The sequence below is a fragment of the Salvelinus sp. IW2-2015 genome, linkage group LG2, assembly GCF_002910315.2.
Source record: "Salvelinus sp. IW2-2015 linkage group LG2, ASM291031v2, whole genome shotgun sequence".
NCBI classification, from domain to species: domain Eukaryota; kingdom Metazoa; phylum Chordata; class Actinopteri; order Salmoniformes; family Salmonidae; genus Salvelinus; species Salvelinus sp. IW2-2015.
Window position 1 is genome coordinate 9195054 of NC_036839.1, and position 16533 is coordinate 9211586.

Here is a 16533-nt window from a genome sequence, read left to right on the forward strand (position 1 = left end):
TAAAATATATTTAGAATTGTTTAACACTTTTTTGGTTACTACATGATTCCATATGTGTTATTTCATAGTTTTAATGTCTTCACTATTATTCTACAATGTAGAAAATAAAGATTTTTTATTTATTTAAAAAAAAAATTTTTTTATATAGAAATGCCATAGAAATGCCATGCAGTGCAATTTAGAAGTAGCTCAAAAACCCACCACCTGTGAACAATACATTTTCACTAGCATTGTTTTCAAAGTAACACAATTTGGAGGGAAAACCGTGAACATGGATGTCTTACGCAGCGGGTTAGAATAAATAACGTAGCAGTTTAGGATAATTAGGCTAAGGTTAGAAAATGGGTTAGGGTTACCTAACATTTTCTGTTAACCTGCTACGAAAAGTCACTTCCGGTCGTAGCTGTACTCTATCCAGTCACAACCCATTCATCCCGATTAATTCACGCCACTGGGGCAAATATTTTTTATAACTAATGCAAGATAGAGCAGCACCTGCCGTTTTGAATAGTAGCAAATGACTCACAGTGGGCAGAGCCAAGCAGAAGCTAGAGAGAACCAATGGGCTCGTTCTGGCAATTATTTGCATATTTCCGTTGGGGAATACCTGCTCTTTGAAGTGCTCCTGAACAACACAATTTTGGGAACCTTTGACGAAGGGTAAAGTCTACAAAAACGGATTCCTCTCTGTTTGTTGCAGGTATGGAGATCAAAAGCTTCATGGTTAGAAAATTAGCAGAATGTCGGCCAAAATCCACCCCTCTCCATCTTCTCCCATTTGGTAGGAAGTGGAAACGACAACCGGATGCTTCACATTTATACATCCGTTGAAATATCTGGCTTATTGTTCTATGACTGAGGTATAAGGTTCTCTTTCTGACACACAAAATAACTCAAATTCCCATAATCCTCAGTTTTACGCGGTGACGTATTGAGCATAACAAACAACTCAGGAAGAGCATATTTGATCCAGGTTAGACAGCTACCTACACATTCAAAATGCTGAAGGCTGTGATTCTCATTGGAGGCCCGCAGAAAGGTACGTGTTAAATACATCACTATTTTACAAATGCCTACATGTTCATTCTCCAGTACTGCTATATAGCCATGTATCTTGCTAACGTTAGCTAGCTAGCCAGCCTTGCTCTAAAGGGCTAAGTTTAGCTAGCTAGTTGTAATGAATGACGTGGAGTGATCATGGAAAACCTCAGGTGCAGTTTGCCTATCTAAACATTCTAGCAATAAGCATTTTGTCGAAAAAGCAAGCAAACAAACGATTACATGGGCTGACAGCTTACCATCAAGATAGTTGATAGCCTGGCATAAACATTCTGTGCTAACTACCAGTACTTGCATTGGCATTAATTGAACGAGGTGGGTGCGTTCAACTCCGTAGAATATAATAGGTTGGAGTGCTTTTTACTACATCAGAATCTAGAATGGAATAATACGTTTTTCCTTTTCCTAAGGTAACTTCTGAAAATGTTATGTGATCAACTGAGCAGGTGACTTTCATTGTCATACAGGGACACGGTTTCGACCGTTGTCATTTGAGGTCCCAAAACCCTTGTTTCCAGTTGCTGGTGTGCCCATGCTACAGCATCACATTGAAGCATGTGCCAAGGTCAGTTAGCACTGATAAAATGATCAATTTCTACATCTTCATTGGTAGAAAGAAAGATGTTTTTAATTTTCCCCYTAGGTGCCAAATATGAAGGAGATTTTGCTTATTGGCTTTTACCAGCCAAATGAAGAACTTACCAGATTCATTTGTAGCGCACAGCAGGAATTCAAAATCTCAATCAGGTAAACAAGAGGATATTACAGAAATGTCCTAAAAATAACATAGAACACATTCAGAATGGATGGATCATTGATAAACTTGTTGAACCTCTGTAGGTATTTGCAGGAGTATGCTGCTTTGGGCACTGGGGGTGGAATCTACCACTTCAGAGATCAGATTCTATCTGGTGGCCCAGAGGCATTCTTCATCATGAATGCTGACGTGTGCTCTGAGTTTCCTCTACRAGAGATGCTCAACTTCCAGAAAGAACACGGAGAGCCAAGCAGTTTCGTCATCCTGGGGACAACTGTGAGGAGACATCCATGATTTCTATGGCCCAATACAGGGAAAGTTGGCCAATGAACTGTTGGGAGTATGTTTGATGGGGACATTGGGGTATAATTCCTTTGACTTTCATTTGTTTTGCAGGCAAACAGAAAGCAGTCCATGAATTATGGCTGTATTGTGGAAAACCAGCAAACAAATGAGGTGATGATGCAGCACATTTTAGTCATGGGCAATTCCACAGTAACAGAATTTGCGCTGAGACTCAATCTTTCACTTTATGTATGCCAAACAAAAACCATTGATTTCAAAGTTTAACAAACCATACAACTCTATGCACAAGGACTACTTTTAACAATTTACACTGGACATTTTGCAGATGCAAAGTTAGGTAACGGAATTTCTGTAAAATTGCCATGTCTTCAAAACTCACATCTGCTCCAAATTTAGATTCAACAAAGTCTGCATAAAGAATGGGGTGTCAGCTATGACATGATACGTTGACTTTGAAAAAAATCTATTTTGTTATTGAACTACAGTAAGTGAAGTGGATTTACACCCGGTAACAGAATTTTATCATGGGTCCTTGATCTTTACTACACAGAAATGCATAATTAAGGATATGAATGTCATTCTCGTCATGGTGATGTATCCTAAATAGGTATACAAAGGTTTAAATAGGCAATATCCCCTTAGCATATTTGGGTATTATTCAACACACTGGTTATTCTTTTAATGAGCTCTGCCTTCAAACTGGCGAAATCTGAACCAATTATAGACATCTATGTTTCACAAGTTTGGACATCAAAGTACAACACAGTAGAATTCAGTACAGTTCAGTAAAATATACACTGATGAACAAAATATTAGGAACATTAGACTGACCGGGTGAAAGCTATGATCCCTTATTGATGTCACTTGTTAAATACACTTCAATAAGTGTAGATGAAGGGGAGAAGACATGTTGAAGGACTTTTAAGCCTTGAGACAATTGATCGTGTATGTGTGGCATTCGGAGGGTAAATGGAGGGTGAATGGAGGGTAAATGGAGGGTGAATGGCCAAGACAAAATATTAAGTGCCTTTGAACGGGGTATGGTAGTAGGTGCCAGGCGCATCGTTTTGTGTGTGTCAAGAACTGCAACGCTGCTAGGTTGTTCACGCTCAACAGTTTCCTGTGTGTATCAAGAATGGTCCACCACCCAAAGGACATCCAGCCAGCTTGACACAACTGTGGGAAGCATTAGTTAACATGAGCCAGCATCCCTGTTGAACACTTTCGACACCTTGTAGAGTTCATGCCCCGATGACTTGAGGCTGTTCTGAGGGCAAACGGGGGTGCAACTCAATATTAGGAGGGTGTTCCTAATGTTTTGTACACTGTAGTTCAGTAGAGTACTTTAAAATACAGTACATTAGTGTGCTCTACTGTGTATTGTACTGAACTCTACTATACTTTTCTTTACTGTACTGGGCTGTCCCAACTTGTGAACCCAACTGGTCTGTGACTACTATGATTTCCCATTGTAGCCAATTCAATTGCAGAAATTCTGTTATTAATTTTTATTTATATACACACTACCGTTCAAAAGTTTGGGGTCACTTAGAATGTATTTATTTTTCCCATTAAAATAACATCAAATTGATCATAAATACAGTGTAGACATTGTTAATGTTGTAAATGACTATTGTAGCTGGAAACGGCAGATAAAAAATAAATTTAAAAAAAAGTATTTTTATGGAATATATACAAAGGCGTACAGACTATAGGCCCATTATCAGCAACCATCACTCCTGCGTTCCAATGGCACGTTGTGTTAGCTAATCCAAGTTTATCATTTTAAAAGGCTAATTGATCATTAGAAAACCCTTTTGCAATTATGTTAGCACAGCTGAAAACTGTTGTTCTGATTTAAGAAGCAATAAAACTGGCCTTTAGACTAGTTGAGTATCTGGAGCATCAGCATTTGTGGGTTCGATTACAGGCTCACTGGCCAGAAACAAAATAACTTTCTCCTGAAACTCATCAGTCTATTCTTGTTCTGAGAAATGAAGGCTATTCCATGCGAGAAAATGCCAAGAAACTGAAGATCTCGTACAACTCCCTTCACAGAACAGCGCAAACTGTCTCTAACCAGAATAAAAAGGAGTGGGAGTAGTACATTAGAGTGTCTAGTTTGAGAAACAGACGCCTCACAAGTCCTCAACTGGCAGCTTCATTAAATAGTACCCGCAAAACGTCAACAGTGACGCGGCGACTCCGGGATGCTGGACTTCTAATCAGAGTTGCAAAGAAAAAGACATATCTCAGACTGGCCAATAAAAAGAAAAGATGGGCAAAAGATCACAGACAGAGGAACTCTAGAAGGCCAGCATCCCGGAGTRGCCTCTTCACTGTTGATGTTGAGATTAGTGTTTTGCGGGTACTATTTAATGAAGCTGCCAGTTGAGGACTTGTGAGGCGTCTGTTTCTTAAACTAGACACTCTAATGTACTTGTCCTCTTGCTCTCTCCAGAAATTCTGTTACTGGTTTGGTAACGTAATTGAGTTAATCACGTAATAATTCATAAACAAAATTGATATCATTACAAACACTAATTAATTGATAGGTCTACCTTCTGAACTTTCATTAGGGAGAGAAATGTGAAAATATCTTAAAGATATGGGTTTTTGGTAACGGAATTTTAAGTCAATGTTTCTTAAACTTACAGAAGGCAGAGCAAATTCTAACAAAACTAAACGTGTTGATATTAGTTGGCAGGGGTCTTTACTTCATGATTGTGTTTTGATGTAAATACCTTCAGACTTTTTCTCCTAGATGTTTTCTATGACCCCTTATCCATCTATTTGACCTAAAWTCAAAGCCTTTGCTTATTTGTAATTTTTAGGATGGAAAATGGTTGAAAAATGTCTGCCTCCATTTTTTCTGAAGAAGACTTACCTTTTATTTGACATTTTTGTCATTTAGCAGACATACTTATCCAGAACAATTAGGGTTACGTGTCAAGGGCACATCGACAGATTTTTCCTCTAGWTGGCTCGGGGATTTCAACCAGCAACCTTTTGGTTACTGGCCCAACGCTCTTAACTGCTAGATTACTTGCCATCCACTTCATGTTGGTGCTTTTACATGCTTTTCTACAAACATTTGACAGTTCTTACTTGATTCAGAAAGTAATCTCCTGTTCTTATACGAACATTTGACAGTTCTTACTTGATTCAGAAAGTAATCTCCTGCTCTTATTTCAGGTTTTACATTATGTGGAGAAGCCTAGCACTTTTGTTAGTGACATCATCAACTGTGGAATCTACCTGTTTACCCCAGAGATCTTCCAACACATTGGGGCAGTCTTCCAGAAGAACCAGCAGGACATGCTGTTGTGAGTGGGAGGGATCCCTCGGGGACCCTATCGCGGGAGCATAGAGATCCTATTAAGATCCTAGGATTTCTATGCGTGGGAGTGGTGCATGTGCATTTGATCAATTCCTATCCTTGGTTGTCCTCATGTCTTTATTTTCCCTTTCCCCTTTCCTGCCATCATTCCGTTTCCCATCACCAGATATCCATATGAGGGGTAAGTCGGTACAGCTAGGCTGCACAGTGTGGTTGTAGAGCTGGGCATTAGTAAAATACATCACACAAAAATATGTATCTAGAAAGTGTGTTTCTTCATGGAGTCAATACCAGCACATGGGGTGATACAGTTCTTAAAGCTGCAATATAGCACTTTTTGGGCGACCTGACAATTCACAGAATTATGAGTTATAGATCTGTCATCCTCATGSAAAGCAAGTCTAAGAAGCGGTAGATGTTCTATGTGCACTATTTCTATGCCTCCTGTGTTTAAGTCTTTTGTACACCAGCTTCAAACACAATATTTTTGGTTATTGAAAATATTTCACAYCGATTTAGATGTASAATGATTATCTATACTCTACATTGGAAAGTTTGACAAAACAAGCACATCATCACTTTTCAATATAAGTTGGCATAGATTTATACAATTGGTTATTAATCACATGTACAATCATTTCAATAACATTTGGACACATTCAAAGGGGTTGTGATATTTGTATATTAAGATTCTTTGAGTATGTGTACCATTACTCAAGTCAYACATGTTGCCTCTGATTCTTCTGTCAAATAAATGTTCCTGTCACAATCCATTTMAATACTACTGTGGTTGTCAACTTAACACTCCATGTATCCTTAAGCACTTGGTGAATCCTACTCACTTTTGTTTACAGCCCTTCAAACTGTCTTGTTGCCTTTCAAAAATGTACTACAGAATTGTCTCATACATTGATCTCTTCCTCAGAGATGAGCAGACCAATGGCAACGGCTGGCATCGGGCTGAGGCCATTCGGTTAGAACAGGACATTTTCACAGCCCTYGCTGGGCTGGGCAAGCTCTATGTCTACAAAACACCTGCCTTCTGGAGCCAGATCAAATCTGCAGGGTGAGTAAGTCGTCTCCATCTGTGAAACTGTAGTCAGTGAAACCTGAAGACGTAGTGTACTGTCATGAATCTCCTTCGACTCATTTTTGTTAACAGGTCTGCAATATACGCCAGTCGGTTGTACCTTAACCAGTACCATAAAACACATCCTGAAAGACTGGCTACAACTGAGGATGGAGGGCCTAGAATAACTGGTAAACTAATCCAGTACTTTTGTTAGCTTTGCAGTTTCTGGTTTGTTTACACACCAGTGATTTGGTTTTGTGTCCCAGGAAATGTTTACATTCACCCAACAGCCAACATTGACACTACGGCGGTGGTAAGTGCTTCTTCCTCGGTATTACTTACACAGCACAAGACAACAAAAACATTTTCCTAATAATGTTTTTTCTATAGTTAGGTCCCAACGTCTCCATAGGCACAGGAGTGACCATCGGGGCTGGGGTGCGTGTGAGAGAGTCCATCATCCTCCACGGGGCTACCCTACAGGCAAGCAGTTACCAGTGGCAAAAGTCATTGTTTAAATTTGCCAGTTCCCCAGGAGAAAAATTAATGCTTAACTGGCTCTTCCCATGATAAATATAAAAATGTGAGCTATGATCATGTCCACGTGTTTTAAAGTAGGATTGATAATTGAGTGACCCAATTCCATTGTCATATGGTTCTTTTTAGGATCACAGTTGTGTGTTGAACTGTATAGTGGGGTGGGACAGCACTATTGGCAAGTGGGCCAGAGTTGAAGGAACTCCCAGTGACCCAAATCCAAATGACCCCTATGCAAAAATAGACAGTGAAACACTCTTCAGAGATGGAAAACTCACACCATCAATCACCATTCTTGGTAAGTTTCAAATACTTTTACATTTAACACTGAGTTGAGCTGTGCTGGCTTGGTTACYCATACACCATAGTTTCTGAAACCGTGCTGGACAGGACTACAAGAGCTAGCACAGTCCAACGTTAGTGAAAAAGATATTGGATACGTGTTTAGATCATGTGAAATAATTGTATACAAAAGTTAAACGACATACGTCACCTGCCCAGACCCACTCATCACTTTCTGCCACATGGCCTCAAACTGCACCATTCTGTTTGTCGTCCACGCTTTTTCAATATTTAGTGTGTACGACAGGATTGGCTGATTTCCAGTTGACAAGGTTTTAATATTGCTCTTTTTTCCCCCCAGGTTGTAATGTGACTATCCCATCTGAGGTGATCATACTCAACTCAATTGTTCTGCCACACAAAGACCTCAACAGGAGCTTCAAAAACCAAATTATACTGTAGATAATTTGCTGCGTTCTGTGTTCATTTAGTGTCAAAGTAAGGATTGTAGCTTGAAGAACAATGTCACTGCCTCTGGGTTATTGTATATAAGATGACACTAGGTGTTTGGAAAGATTGTAGGTTTTAGCCTTTATGAATTAACGGATGTTATGAGATGGTTTGGAGGATGATAGTGGGTTGGTTATTTACCTCACCATGAATGTCATCCCGTAACCTAACACCCGCCTGTGTTTCGGTAAAAAGCTGAGGAATGAGCCTGGAGAAATGTAACCACTCAATTTCAGAGCTATGGATGCAACCATGTTGAGGCTAGACAGTGTTTAAACATTGGAGTAAAACAAGCTTTTATTTTGGGTTCTGATGGGGTACAACAGTTGAACTAAGCACATGCATAAGTTAATCTTCAAGAATCAAAATGGGTGTGTTCACACAATTAAGTCAAATGGATGTAGCAACTAAGGATTCTAGTTTCACATTTCTGCACTATCCCTATGATTAGCTCTACCATGTAAGAAATTAAAACAATGGTTATTTTGGCATAGGGTTTGCTAGCATTACTTACCATTTGTTGGTGCCAACCTAGWTACTGAAATGTAATCTTGAAAAAAGAAATGTGAAAGTCTGCAGCTGATTGCAAAATGAAAGGAATTGGTTTGTTGTTTAATTGTGAGGGGTAATTTGGGGGCCTTTTTACATGTGCTTTGATTAAAACATGACCATTAATTGCAAGCGTTTACATTKTTCTTTGAAAGAAATTACTCATGTTTATTTTGGTTAAAAGGGGCAAGCAGCAGTTCGAAATAACAAAGTGGCAACCCTGCCTGTTTTGGTAAATAGCCGAGGGATGGGGCTGTTGAACTGTACCACTTCAAATAGACAACGCTAGGGATGCAAGGACTGACCAACCATGAGATAAACAGTTTAACCTTGAGGCTAGTGTTTGTCCAAAAATGAATGTACCAATTGCAATCAAGAAATGTTTGCCTTCAATTTGAACATGGCAGGGAACCTAAAGATTTGGGGCTGTAGGAGAGATTTACTTTAATGAGTTGCCTTTGATTTTGTACATGTGACAATCAAAMGGGAAATTATTACCCAGTATAAAATTGTTGCTGCATGCCCAATTTGCTTCAAATCAAGCGTTCCTGGTTTAAAAAATACAAAACCACKATTTGTAACTAAATTGCAACAGTCTGTGCCAAGTATAGGAGAAAAGGTGTTGATTGTCACGTTCATGCAGAAGTCTCATTTCACAGATCTCTCCATTTAGAAACAGTATTACAACAGTTTCATAACGTAGTTTATTTAAAGTTTCTCATGCATTAGTGTGGTTCCTAAAATGTACACCGTTCTAACCCTTATACTCCATGTTATGATACGAAACATTTTTACACTGAAAAGATAGCCAAATGTGAAGTGCTTTAGTTACTCATGAATATACCAACAGTCTATGCCACAGAACTAATCCAACTTAAAGTCTGGAAGCCAATGATATCAGTTGGGGGATGTGAAGAACTTATTTTTGCCCGGGTCAGTCTTTGCCCTGTTACTGCAAAAAACAAAACCCACCACAAGTGACAAGATTGGTTCTTGTAACAATAAGAGCTAGCAAATCATTGTCATACCATCCACAAAACTACTTGAGCAAATTACAAAAATGTTTTAATTTAAGAAAAAAATCAAAAGTGGTCTTACGTATTGTTGAAGGCATTCTTCATTCTGCCCTTCAGGGAACCACTGGTTGGAGTCTTGGGGTATTTACTCAGCTCTGGGGAAGTCAGCGGTTTAAACAGACGATCTGAAGAGARGGGAGATGCATGTTAGAGGCACCATGATGATTTAGCATTTGTCATAGTCCAGCATCATGTACACAAGTAACTCCCGTGACATTTGGGTGAGGGCTGTTGAGTCACCATTGATGGAAAAATGTAACAGCACAGCAGCTTAGTGTTGCTGACAAGTTGTGCGTTTACCTCTGTCTGTACTATGGCTCTCGCTATTGATGTTGGCGTCGACAACTGATGATATAACTTGGTCCCTCGCCACCATGATGAGGCGTTTCCAGTACTCAGCAGGGAACGACAGCATTCTGCCTATGACCTGAGAGAGATTAAATCAACAAACCGTTTTCACAAATACAGAGGCATCACGCCGAATTCAAATTGTATTACCATCTCTATGGGTGACATTGACAGTGCAAGTGTTTCAGCACCYAATCATTGGAAATACTGTGGCACTTCAGGAACACTGCTAAATGCTGGAATAGTGACTCAATTGCATTACATTCATGCATAAGACAGTGCCCACCATTGGCTGAATGTTTGTGTCCCTCATAATGGTCATTGGGGAGGGCTCTGCCATTCCATGTCCAACAATGGTTGGTCCAAACACTCTGGACAAATTGTTCTTGTCCATCTGACAGAGGGGGCTCTGCATGACTCTACAGTGAGAGGGGAAGGCAGTGTGCAGTATTTTTTATTAAGACAACCTCATTGAATATAGACTTCCTGTTTACTCATGCAATAAAATGCACCTGAGTGGTCCAATTTTGCTTAACTACAATTATCGTGACACGTTATGGAACTCGACATTTATGGGACTGCAAGTAGAGAAAATGGTTCAACGTCACAAATCAGTGCCCGATCATGGCGAGAAACCAATCACTAAAGCCAGAGGTATCCCATCACCCATAGGCGTTACCTCTGCAGATGAAGCATGAGGAAAGCCAGTGTGTCTCMGTTGGGCTTAGGTAGATCCCCTATGGCCCGGTACATTATTGCTGCGCTGTTGTCATCATCTGGAATCTCTGTAATTGATACACATCCCATCAGCGAAGGCCCTTGGGACACCATAGCATAGAGAACATCGTAACAATGCTGAGAGATACAGTACACCTCAAATCTATACTCACTCAGCAGATTGTAATCTTTCAGTTGATTCGCTCACTTCATTATGACCGAGAAGGCCTCTGGAGAGTGTAGAAATTATAGTTCTCTGTAGCATTAGCATATATCTATTATTGGCTGCCAAGGAAGTTAGACAAAGCAACCCTCAGCTCCCTCAGACGTCAACGCAATTGACAAAAGAGAGGTGCTATGTCCTAAAGTCAAATCGGCTTTTCTAAGAGGCAGCGAGAAAGACTGATTTAGATTGGATAATTCCCGGCACGGTGCAAATTACCACTTACCCTTCACTCAAGATCATATACAAGATTGAAGTGAATATGCTGAAAGTAGACAAACTGGGCTGGGAGAAATATTGAGCGTTGATTGTTTTTACAGTCATCAGGGAGTTTGTCGGGAATTACAACGAAATAACCATCTGCCCTAAATGGATGAGCTTAAGTAAACGCATTCCATGTCTCCAGCACTTTATACCTAAAGCTTTCCAAGGCGATATTGAGATCATTAAAAGTCCATCCATGAGTTACTGCCAAATGCATTCCATTTATGTAGATTACATAGATCAGATACTCTAGTGCGGCTTAAAACCAGAAGCCAAATCACAAAGTCTGAGTTCAACACTCAGATCCTGCTTTTAAGTTCTGGGTCCATACGTGTTAAGAGAAGAGAAAACATGGAATGAAGAGTTCCACCTTCTCTCTTTTCAAGTTACGGGGGGGGTGGGAGTCTATGGGTCAAAATGTCCCTTCTGAAATTTGAAAGATGCCAACACCTGCAAAAATCATGATTTATACAAAGCACCGGAACTAATGCATCCCATTGTATCATGACAGCTCTGCGGTACCATTTATGTAGTCTGAAAAAAATCTTGTGGACAGACTACTACTGTATTGGTTCTGCACAGTGGTTATAACCTAGTGCMCTTCGGTGTTAATAATCCAATACAATTGTAATCACAGCTGCTCAACAGGCAATTAAGACCACCGCAAGAGAGGTTGACTATTGTATACCCTCCACTTGAAAAACTATGGCTGCGTTTAGACAGGCAACCCAATTCTGATATTTTTTCCACTAACTGGTCTTTTGACCAATCATGTCAGCGCTTCACATCAACTCTTTTTCAGAGCTTATCCGATTGGTCAAAATTTGTGAAAAAAAATCTGAATTTGTCTGTCTGTAGACGCAGGCCAAGTGTCCTTTCCATTTGGTGGTGTGACATCTTAGTGACAGTGGAGGAGTCCCAAATGGCACCCTATATATAGTGCACTGCTGTACTACTGTTGACCAGGGCCCGTGTGCCATTTGGAACAGTGTGTGGGAACACATACCACAGGCCTCCATGAAGGTTCTATGCAGCCTGAAGGTGATGAGAGGCTCCTTCAGTTTCCTCAGGAAGTCCTTGAGAAGTCCACAGACAACGTGGATCTCACCCACTCTACTGAGCATGAGCGGCCTTTTCCCATTAATATATCTCTCCCTCAGCGCCTTCACCATACGCTCACCCCCAGGAACACGGTAGATGCCTTTCTGCAACAGAGGGAGGAGGAAGTCAAACTTATGTTGATAACTAGGCAAATATAAAACATCTGAATGGAAAGTATTCCATATTGAGAACATACCTCCTCTAATCCTCTTTTCTCAATTTCATTCACGCACTGAACAATAATCTGAGGGATCCTAGGCTGGGTAGGTGGGGCAAAGCTCTCTAACGTGTCCTGCAAGTGAATGTAAAGAAAAATATATATATATCTCAAACAGAACAAAGCAAGGTTGGAACCTTAGGGAATATTGAGTTGAGGTACCTCAGATCCATGAGCTCCACATGAGGCAGAGCAGCTTTCCAGGCACTTCGGTTTACATTCGGGATGKGCTACCACACGGCAGTCCCTGCACTTCACAGCCATCTTCCCAAACCGGATCCTCTTCCCACATGGAACACACGTTTCTGGACGAATCACCTGAAAAGGGCCCAGATGGTTAGAAGTTGCATTCACATTCTAAATAGTACTAACAATTCCTATTCAAGAGTCCATATGTTGTGTAACATGAGACGGGAATCCATGAAACAGTTCTTACCGTTTTAGACAGGAAGTAGTGTCTCAAAGTTTTGCTAACAGTGGGAGTGAACACCTGGTTAAATCTAGGCTCTGTGGTGGACTCCATTTCTGTCATGGTGTCAGGCTCCATGGTAGTTTCAGGCTCCACGGTAGTTTCATGATCAACAGCGGTTTCATCATTGGGAGTCCACACGGACGTTTGCTCTGAAGAACAGAAATGTTGACAATTTCATTGAATGGGAATTGGGAAACATCGCTTGAACCACAGCGACCGTGGAGTACATCTCCCTTACCGCCAACAGATGAAATCTGGTGCTCCTTCAGGTAAGTCCTGGGTGGTTTCTCAGGTGTTTCCTGGGTGATGTCGATCACCATGTGAATTTGACCTCCGCTCTCTGGGGTTGTGACGGACGCGGTCACAATCGTAGTCTCAACTTCCTGAATAAGAGTGCGAAACACTTGCCATTGTCACGATTCGTATTTCATTAACTAACCTGAACTTTCCATGCTAACGGAGCTAGTCAGTGCTGAATTGTTTGTTCCCTCAGAGTGAAGTGGTCTCTACAGCGCATGTGGAAGAAGGAATGTGACCAAGGTAGACAAAGACTGCATCCCAAATGGCACTATTTCTTACATACTGAAYTAGTACACTATAGGAAATAGGGTGACATTTCCACCTGTGCACTGAAAGGATGACACCGAGCAGAGGSCCTGGAGACTGACGAATGAGCCACCTAATAGCAAGTGACAACCCACTGGGCACAGACGTCAGTTCAACGCCTAGTTGACCGAGTTYTCAACTAACGCGAATGCAACAAACAAATGTCACCATGTCATTGGATTTAAGTTAAAAATATGAAATTGCGTTGACCATTTCAAATCCAAGCAGTTTTCCATGTGGATTCAGTCACAGATATCTGGTTGAAATGACATGGAAACAACATTGATTCAGCCAGRTTTTGCCGAGTGGGTAGGTCCAGGGACCCAATGGCCAGGAACACAGATGATTCRGCAGAATACACGTCTAACCAGGAACTGCTAATGTTTTAACTCTATTCTAAACCATCATGGGTGCAAATTAACAATTCTCTGTTAATCCAGCAAGGTTCTTTCTATCCCACAAAATGTTCAATGATTTATTTTCAAAAAGACACAAGCTCTAATGACCTGCTGATAAAATGAATGTATACGTTTGAACTAAAAAACCTTTTCATATTTTTGTGCTTAGGGCTTAAGATAGACTGGCTGAACCAAGTCACCATCTCCCCGGTGAAAAGGCATTAGTTCCACTCCAGCTGATTCAAATAACTTTCCCGAAAACTAGACTGCCATTGCATTGTGAAGCCAAATACATTTTAGCAGATGATTGTGTAAAACCAGAGGGCATCCATTTTTAAACAAAGGAATAAGCATCAATTTGCAACATGAACAATTCAGAGTCCATTTTTTGTGGTTGAAACCGAAACCCCAGTGAATTTTTCTTATTATGAAAGTTAACAAATCCACGAACCTCAATGTTGCAGCGTTATGTTTATGAAAAGAATGTTTGGTCAAATCACTCATATTTAGCCTTTGCGTACCTTTTCKATTGGTCTTCTTTCAAGGAGATCGTCTGATCGGCCACCTACTCTTCCCCTCTTCCCTGCGTGCGCACCTACAGTCGGTCCCATGGAGGAGCGCTGGTKATGCCCAAGAGTGCAGAARATGGGTCAAAGCACCATRGTAATCACAGCTTCAACCTCAAGASGTCCACACTTACCCTTTTTTCCCTTGCTCTCGACTTAAGTGGTTTCACAGCTGTCACATCCAGGTCCTGTTCATATTGAAACAAAATGTTCACGGCAAAAGGTGACACATGGACAAGCCACATCCAGCTTTGACATTTAATTATGWGGATGTTCAGTCATAAATACCAACAAAAAACACCTACCATGTCATCATCAGTTCTATCATAACTAATATCAGAGTGAGACAGGAATGAAGACTCATCGATGACAGATAATCTAAAAGAGAAAGTAGAAGAAACAAAATAAAAAATAAAATATGAAGTAATCTAAAAAGTAATGGCTATACGTGTGATACCGTTTGCTCTTGTGCTGGGTGACGTTGGCTCCCCTGTGGTTGAAGTTGGCCAGCAGAGATCTCTGCTCYTCATTCAGACACGCATTGGACTTGCTGTCGTGGACCAGTATGTCACACATCAGTTGCATCTGCCGCTGCTGTGTAGGAATACAATATGACAGACCGTTAAAGGAGAACATGCCCCGTCTTCATACACACTTTACAAATCAACCCATGCATTTATTTATGAACGTCGAAGTGCATCACTGACAAGTTCACAAGTTTCACGCGAGYTATAATGGTGCTACTACATTTTCCATGAATAGGACACCGGCCATGACATTGTGAAAGTCATGGACTTCTAACAGTGTAAATCATGAGTTCCAATAGGACAGTGCAACGAGGTTAAAAGGAGCCATACCAGGTACTGAAAGTCTGCCTCAGCCTTATAGCGCTTCTTAATCTCCACATCGACCTGGTTGCGACAGTGTTTTAGTTTGACCTCCAGGGCAGCCTGGGCTATGTCGGACTTCAACAGTAGCGCCTTGTGCCTCTTCAACTCCAGCTCTGTATGTAGCCATTTCTTCCTTGTGGCATCATAGTTATTCACTACCTCAATAAACTCTGGCGGAAAGAGAAGACAAGTGATGAGGCTTGGGTCAGATACCAATTTGAACACCATAGGCAGCAAGAATTGCCTGTTCCGTGTGTGTATATATATATATAACGCCAGAACAAAAAGGATATACCATAACAAGAAATGAGTACATGCCAAGTCTGGRCATAACATCCCACTACAAATCACACATGAACATGTCTTCTAGTGGAATACACCTTGAAAATYTTCTCAAGTCACATGTCTGAGACTATACTGTAGTGTACCATTCAACATTGTCTGTTCACATTTTAGGAGCCGTAACACTTCCCGAGCTGAAAAAAAGCAAAATAGCATGTACACACAAAAATGGATTTGACTGGACATTCACTTATTTAAGTCCCAGGTAAACCCATGGAATGTTAACATCTGAACAGGAATATGGTATTGCAGAGAGGACTTCTAATTCTGTGAAACAGACACTCTGGCCAAAACCAAAATGTATAGTGTAGAGCCAGAAACAAAAACCTGCATTCTGCAACAAGTTCACAACGGCTATTCAGATTGCATTCTTACCAAGTTCAGTGTTGTTCATTGCATTTTCCTCCACAGCAATCCGTTGAAGGCACAGAGAGAGAAGTTCCCTGATAAAGGCTTCGCCCATTATACTGATGGATAGAATAGTTTGCATCTAAATACATTGAGACTAAATTCAGAGACGCATAGCGCAATGGCATAAAAATCGAAAACTATCAATAGGCCTACACTACAGCTCCTCCTTACCTTTCAGGTAGGACGCAGGGTGTCAATTGAACATGCTTTCGGGGAGCCAAATAAAAGCCCATACCAAACACTGGGATAATCCAAAATGCACCTAAACAGGTAGGCTATTTCATGAATTTAAATTAATAAATCAATCAATAATCGATACGTATCACTAGTTTCAAAATCACTAGCCAATAAATAATACATTACAACAAATGGGGATATAATATCACATTAAAATTTGAGGACTAAAATAAGAATACACACCTAAACATAGAACATTCTAATTACAAAGCGCMCGCACCTGCTGCTGGATGTGTGGACGTGACCACCCAGC

General features: G+C 40.6%; 2 protein-coding genes across 4 annotated transcripts; one reads left to right on the forward strand and one right to left on the reverse strand.

Annotated features, from left to right (window-relative positions):
* Positions 1–913: 913 nt before the first annotated feature.
* Positions 914–8544, forward strand: LOC111974052 (mannose-1-phosphate guanylyltransferase regulatory subunit alpha-A). Of its 3 annotated transcripts, none has more exons than XM_024001564.2 (13): positions 914–1039; positions 1527–1624; positions 1703–1806; positions 1900–2092; positions 2213–2272; positions 5318–5448; positions 5629–5643; positions 6388–6528; positions 6625–6722; positions 6801–6847; positions 6925–7017; positions 7201–7369; positions 7715–8544. In XM_024001564.2, the coding sequence occupies exons 1-13, from the start codon at positions 1000–1002 to the stop codon at positions 7813–7815; spliced, it is 1290 nt and encodes a 429-aa protein (XP_023857332.1). In that variant the 5' UTR covers positions 914–999; the 3' UTR covers positions 7816–8544. The 3 variants fall into 3 exon arrangements, with proteins under 3 accessions (XP_023857332.1, XP_023857340.1, XP_023857350.1); XM_024001582.2 differs by having other exon boundaries at positions 953–1039; positions 1470–1624; XM_024001572.2 differs by lacking the exon at positions 5629–5643 and having other exon boundaries at positions 915–1039.
* A 668-nt stretch (positions 8545–9212) lies between these two features.
* On the reverse strand, positions 9213–16322 carry LOC111974044 (rac GTPase-activating protein 1). The gene is made up of 17 exons (XM_024001551.2): positions 16215–16322; positions 16008–16099; positions 15258–15460; positions 14858–14994; positions 14706–14778; positions 14535–14588; positions 14356–14454; positions 13069–13213; positions 12795–12979; positions 12521–12676; positions 12338–12433; positions 12047–12245; positions 10516–10621; positions 10123–10255; positions 9789–9915; positions 9511–9613; positions 9213–9364 (listed from the first exon to the last, which is right to left on the reverse strand). The coding sequence occupies exons 1-17, from the start codon at positions 16274–16276 to the stop codon at positions 9310–9312; spliced, it is 2025 nt and encodes a 674-aa protein (XP_023857319.1). The 5' UTR covers positions 16277–16322; the 3' UTR covers positions 9213–9309.
* Positions 16323–16533: the final 211 nt, after the last annotated feature.